This window comes from Sesamum indicum, linkage group LG3, assembly GCF_000512975.1.
Source record: "Sesamum indicum cultivar Zhongzhi No. 13 linkage group LG3, S_indicum_v1.0, whole genome shotgun sequence".
Lineage (NCBI taxonomy): Eukaryota > Viridiplantae > Streptophyta > Magnoliopsida > Lamiales > Pedaliaceae > Sesamum > Sesamum indicum.
Genome location: NC_026147.1, coordinates 17,741,066 through 17,747,892, shown reverse-complemented (window position 1 = coordinate 17,747,892; position 6,827 = coordinate 17,741,066). Strand labels below are relative to the sequence as shown.

The following is a 6,827-nucleotide window of genomic DNA, read 5'->3' as shown; positions in this document are numbered from 1 at the left end:
ATTTTTTGGGGGGGGGGGGGTAATTTTAGGCTTGACATTTCCTTATGCAGCATTGGGTGCTGTATCTTTGTATTGTTGTTTTGGTTTATATTTCAGTTACTATTTCCTTTTGCAAGCCCTGCAGGCTTCTGCTGAAGCAGACACTTTCTTCTGTTTTGTGGAGTTATTAAGTGGATTTCGGGATAATTTTGTTCAACAACTTGATAACAGTGTTGTGGGAATCCGTTCGACCCTTACAAGATTATCACAGCTTCTAAAGGAGCATGATGAAGAACTCTGGCGTCATCTTGAGATGTCAACAAAAGTAAGAATCTATGCGTCCTATGTTGTTAATCCCCTGCGTTTTATCTTCTCTGTTGTGGCAGTGCTGAAGAATATAAATTCAATTACAATGTTCAAGAAAATCTAGTATAGGAAGGCAGATTTGCACACCATGATCTCTTTATCCATACAAGAAAGTGAGAGGAGAAGATACTCAAACTTCAATTTTCAACTGTATGTTGTATAATATTGTTGTGTCACCTTCAGGCGCATCTTAACTTATACATGTATTGTTGATCTCAAGGGAAAAGGACATTAAGACTTTTATGCAAAGGTCATCTGTTGTGCTAGAGGATACAAACAAAACAACCAAATAATTGAACTGCTTAATCTTTTGTCAGTGAGTCTTCAGTGTATCATTAGATCATGCCAAATTTTGTGTATTATGAATGGATATTATCCCCATTGAGAGTCAAAGGTTATGTGGCTAAATGGTGAATCTATAAAATTTCCCTGAAGCGAGTAAAGTTGCGTTGTATCTCTATGTTGATAATTAATTACCAACACTGCAGCCTTTTTGACCTGTTACTTGTTAGCTTCTTCAGTTAATTAGTCTTTCATCTAGTGGAGTGTATCCATACTTCACGATTGGAAAGAAAAGGTAGAAGGGTGGTCATTGTGTGTAAGGCATCCTTAGTAATTCAGTTTGCTTGAGAAAGCTAAGCTGCTCGGTTTCCTCCCTGATTAACAACTGCTTGTAACATGTAGATCTTTTTTATTTGGTAGCACTATTGTTGGATGCTAAAAAGATGCCTGCCCTAAGATTGTTTCAGACACTTATGATCTTATGTTTGTTTGTGATAGCATTTGGACATGAATTGCCAAATCTTCTAGACTTGAAGATGCTGTGGTTATGGATTTTTACCACAATCTGCATCTACTTAAAAACTCGAGAGCAATTACTAAGAGAATTGTCACTTCATGTACTGATGTACATTTGCTACTTGTCATCTTATGGATGAGGAAGTAGAATGGACCAATGTGACACTGACAAAGATGACGAGCACTGTGCATCAACTAATGATGATCGTGACAGCAACAAAGAGTTGACCTAGATGAGATACTGCCTATTTTTTTGCTGTCAGTTTATGCTGCTTTTGATTTCAATTTGTTTTTTTCCAATACATATTTATTTCTGAAAATCTTATAAATATTTACTGAATGTACTCTACCAGCTAAGTTATTCTCCGTCTTAAATATTGTTTGTTCATTTTGTAAATTTGCTTATGTTATTGGTATTATCATCATTCGCTGAAAAATCATACATTTTCTTACTTCACTGGATGAGGTATGCACCACAGCTTGTGCCTAATCCCCGCAAGACCCTGGGCTAGATGCACTTTGGGCATTTCACTACTTCGGTTCCATCCAAGTGTCGTGTCTATGACTGAAGAATATAATTTATAATCTAGTGAAAGTTTCTGCTGATGGAAGCTTTGATTATTACCTCATTTCTAGCCGGTGTAATGTAACACAGTTCTTTTCCTATGCCTTGTGTCTGTATGTGCAGGTCAATCCCCAGTTTTATGCATTCAGGTGGATTACACTCCTTTTGACCCAAGAATTCAATTTTACAGACATTCTCCTAATCTGGGACACACTTCTGAGTGACCCTGATGGTCCTCAAGTAAGTCATTTTCTTATCTGGTGTGTTGATTTGGAGGTACATATCTGTGCATGTATTCTAGTTTATAGAGCATTTACTTACCCTTTCTGGTTACATATCTTTTGCATTAAGAAATATAGAGCTTAGAGCATTGTATCTTGGTATTGTACAACGAAGCTTTCATCAAAGTGAAAAATAGAGAGGAAGAGTTCAGCACATCTTATGATGACTATAGCGGCTGCATCAAGCGTTCTGTTTGAGTCAAATATTTATCAGTTTCAGATGATATTAACATTAGCTGGAGCTTTTATGGTGTACCTTTGAAGTGGATGATAGTGGTTGCTTGATTAGACTTCACAATTATGTCTGAAGTGGATTTTGTAATGAGACAATCTTGAACAAAAATATTTGGAACTAAATGAAGATTGTGCACTTGGATCGTCTTTTTGTAGATTAAAAAGCATTTGCCCACATGGTGTAGTTAGAAGTCAAAATGCCTAAATTTTAGCTTCTCTCAGTAGCTGGGATAATTCCATAGTTAGGATCTGCATGAAATATTTTGATGGCTGCATGATAGTTACACTTGATAATAGCTGAAACTAAAGATTGTTAAAATAGATTTATGTGGAAAGAAGAACAGATAAAGAAATGGCTATATTCACAAACTAACTAACTTGATTTTTCGTCGAAATAGATTGAGCGAGAACTGATTGAGATAGTCTGAGCACATTCCATGCCCCTACCAAGAAGAATGGTTGGCTGCTGACAAGCCTAGAGGAAGAGTTTGATTTAACATACATGGAATGATTTTGAATTGGGAAATGACCATCATAAAGCAGTATAGAAGAAGAGACCTATAAGCCTACTCTGTACTGAAGATTTACTTGAGTTGGCTTGAAGTTACCAAAGTTGAGGTTAGGCTACGATGCAATGTTAATCTTGGTCAATGTCGTTGTCACATGCACTCATGAAACAATCTTTGTCCAACTCTCCTTAAACAAAACAATGACAGATTCATTTAGACACCATTTGAGAGGTGGTAAGAGTTGTGGAAAGGATGGAATCCTAAAACATCTCTCTCTATTTTCTCTTTTCTTAGTTATCCTTTCTTTCCAAACAAATTGAGCTCACGGCATATTGTAAGAATTGATTTCGTTCTAGTACTCACAATAATATTGCAAAAAACTTTCGTCTCCGTATTGTATGGATAAGTCCTATATTAGAATTTATAAATTCAATCATAGGGATCAATTTTCTAGTCGTTTTTCATACTAATCTGTATTCTACATAATTTTCTTCCAATTACTATGCAGTAAATAAAAAATGTGATAGACACATTTATGCAAACCTAATCACACTGTTGACTTTAGTGAAACCTTCTGATATTGCATCCCATTTACCACATCGTCTATAATTTGATCAGGAAAATGAAATTTAAATAACTAATTTTTATGGCATAAATTAGTGTGTCCAACTTTGTTAATTAGGAATTTGTGTTAGTAAATTATTAGGAGGGTCGAGACCTAATTGGATATCAGTTCTTATTGTTGTTGTTTAGAAGTGTGGGTATGCCTAGTTATGGGATAATCTTTACAGGGATGTAGAAATCAGGTTCATTGTCTAATATGAGGGTAATTGTAAAATTTATGAACGACTTCACAAAATATGTGACATCATCAAAATATATGAGTGCATCTTGGAAATTTATAAAAGCTCTGGTGATGATGTCACTAAATTATCAGGTTGACTATTAGAAGGGAAGGGAGTAATTGGTTAGCAAAAGATAAGTAACAAGGGAGGTTATTGAAATTTCCCAGAGAACGACGTTCATATAACTTAGCCAAACTAAAAGGGAGGAGGTACAATTATCCCTAATCATAAGCATTTATAGCTTTTGGAATGTTTGAGTATCATTAACCATCCGCCATTCGAGCTCCCCCCCAATAACTGCTAAGTTGATGCATGTTGGTCTACTTGTTTTCTTTTTTTCTGGCATGCCCAAATGGTGGTACTTTTTAGATGCCATTGGTTATTCTTTTTAGTTTTATTTCTTTCAGCCCGAAGCTACAAGTGCAAAAAAATGAACTAGTCTACAAGTTTACCTTATCCTCACAAAACTGCAGGAAACACTGCTCCGAATTTGTTGTGCAATGCTGATTATTGTCCGGAAGCGTTTACTTGCTGGTGACTTCACTTCTAATCTTAAGTTACTCCAACACTATCCATCTACCAACATCAGCCATCTCCTCTACGTTGCCAACAAGTTGCGTATTCCCTCGGCAGGCTGAACAAGTTGCACGTTCACTTGGGAGGCGGAACCTTTCCAATGATATAAGTTTGTTCATTCCATTTTTTGTACTTCTATTGTCCGATATTTTCTTTCTTGTAAAATTGCAGATGTAAATGTAATTTGATAGCATTTGATGGAAGTATTCTTTGTTGTTTGGTCAATACTTTCTTCCTTTGTCTAGTGTCACCAACAAAGAAGGCTAGAAAATGTCAGGTTTTGGTTGCTTGATTAAGAGTTGTGTTTGTGTGATATACTAGTTTGTGTTTATGCAGATTGCTGACACTTTCTGTTGTACTTTTGTTTTTGTCCGTCATGGGCTTCGGTTCTCTGTTCTAATTCAAAATCAGAGCCCTTCCCTATTGGTCAGAATGCCAGTACCTGACTAAATTGCACTTCATCCTGCATAATAAGATTTCTTTCATTTTTTTTTATTTGACTAAATTCTCTTTATAATTATATTAGTTTACTGGTATTTTCGTAAATCAATATTATAATTATATAAAACTTAATTTTAGAAACATACTGAATTAATAAAATATATTAATTGAAAAAACTGAATGTGGACATTTCTTGTAAATAGATTTCGTTAAAGTTCATTGAATTGTTTAAATTCATTTTCAAAATTACAGAATTTTTATAATCAATTCCCCAAGTACATCTCTTGGTACGTACTTATTTTTTTTTTTTTTAATTTCTGTTAAGAATCTATATATTGATCTTAGATTCATAATCAAAACATTATCTGTGACTTCGAAAGTATGAGCATATAAAGTATTTTATATTCCTTAATCTTTTCAAATATAAATATATAATAACGAAAGCCATTAAAATATTAAAATTAATATATTATTAGGTAATATCTTGATTTCTGTAGGAGTAAAACATTTTAGATTGAAAAACAATAAAATATGTGGATATTTTTTTAATCAATTTTCTAGTATAATGTAGAACATAATATAAATTTTATAAAACCCTCTAAATATTGGTGTTGTTATGCTAAATGTTATTTGATTCAAGTGTGATTAAACATATATATGTGGATTTAATTATTACTACTCATCAAATACTAAATCTATGCAAGAAAAGGAAAAAAAAGACCACATGGGGTTGGGAATATATAAGCACCAAATAAACGTACCAAAAGAAATTTTGAAAGTATTGAAAAAACCAAAACCAACCTGATAATATATAGAGTAACAATCTATTATAAATGTCTCCTACCAAAAGACAAAAAAGTATGGCCACCACTTTCAAATCAAATTACATTCTTCACTAATTAGAATAGAAAACATATTGGAGATGAATATAATTAAATTGAATTCATCCACCTGTGGAGTCACACACTTTTAGGAAATAAAATAATAACATCGGCTAGAATAAAAAAGAGAAATTGTCAACGAAATGTATGGTCATTTTAAAATTTGGTGTTGCGGTGTGTCCGTATCTACTGTTTGTAAATAAAAATGAGGTTTCTTTTATATAATAGTATAGACTACGAAATTAAAATCGAAGCGAATGGAAATTGCCACGGAAAATTATTGGATGAAAAATGTAATTTTCCCAAAACTTGATGCAAAATCATCAGTTGGCATTGGAGAATTGTGGTTGAAAAAGAGTTGGCACCTTGGGGGAAGCAAACCTCTTGTATATTTAATCTTGTTGATCAACGATTTTGGAGCTTTATTTAAGTAAAACAAAGTCCCTCCAATTTTTTGTTTCGTTTTTTATAGAGTAAATTATAATGATTTTTTTTTAATTTGATATAATTATGAATATTTTTTTATAATTTGAAAAATTATGAATACTTTTTGATATTTGATGAAATTATGTAATTTTTGGATGGTGGTATGGAATTGTCAACTATGTCAGCCCTTGTAGTTTTTTTTTAAGAAAAATTAGACGGAGTGGATGAAAAAGTTTGAAAAATTATCCACTTAATCAACGAAAAAATTTAAAAATAAATAAAATTATAACTTTTCGTTCACAAGGGCATTTCAATATGTTCAAATGGATGAAAAAATAATAGAGACTAACGAACAATGAACTACATGTTGCGGCCGTTAAAATTAGGAAGGTATTGATAATTTTCTTAATAACGAGGGATATTCGTAATTATGTCAAACTTTACGGTAAGTCGTTATAATCGACCCTTTTTCATATGTATAATGCTACTAATACCATGCATTGTCCCCATACTAACAGACACCTTCTCTACCCTCATTGACTAACCGAATTTCCAAATAGTTTAATGCAATTTACCCAGGCGATATTGGAAATAAAGCAAATAGAATAGTAATTTATTTTCTTGTATAAGAGAGGTAAATTGCTCCATTTTGAAAAATATAGGGGATAAATTATTGTATTTGAAAAAATACATAAAGATAAATTATATTTTTTTACAGAGAATAATTTATTCATTTGCACGATTATATGGTTGCTTGCATTTTTTCCAATTACAAAACGCTGAGAGCTAGGCTAAACCTTTATCTTCCCTTCCCTCTTATTTTCTCCATCCAGCCTCTTTGTTTCGATTCCTGATAGTTGCTTTCTATCTTGAGATATATATATATATATATATATATATATTCAGACAGCCGCTGTTGCTTGGAC

General features: G+C 32.9%; 1 protein-coding gene across 2 annotated transcripts in view; it reads left to right on the top strand.

Annotated features, from left to right (window-relative positions):
• LOC105158666 (TBC1 domain family member 13) overlaps positions 1 to 4,511 on the top strand; it is a 13,992-nt gene extending 9,481 nt beyond the window's left edge. The window contains exons 7-10 of one of the 2 annotated variants that reach the window (XR_847534.2): positions 125 to 304; positions 1,832 to 1,948; positions 2,622 to 2,841; positions 4,051 to 4,186. Coding sequence is in view for 1 of the 2 variants with exons in the window: in XM_011075493.2 (XP_011073795.1) it covers positions 125 to 304; positions 1,832 to 1,948; positions 4,051 to 4,215 (462 nt within the window). In the remaining variant the exon portion in view is untranslated. Of the gene's footprint in view, positions 1 to 124; positions 305 to 1,831; positions 1,949 to 2,621; positions 2,842 to 4,050 lie in introns of both variants that reach the window. The other variant, XM_011075493.2, reaches the window with a different exon arrangement.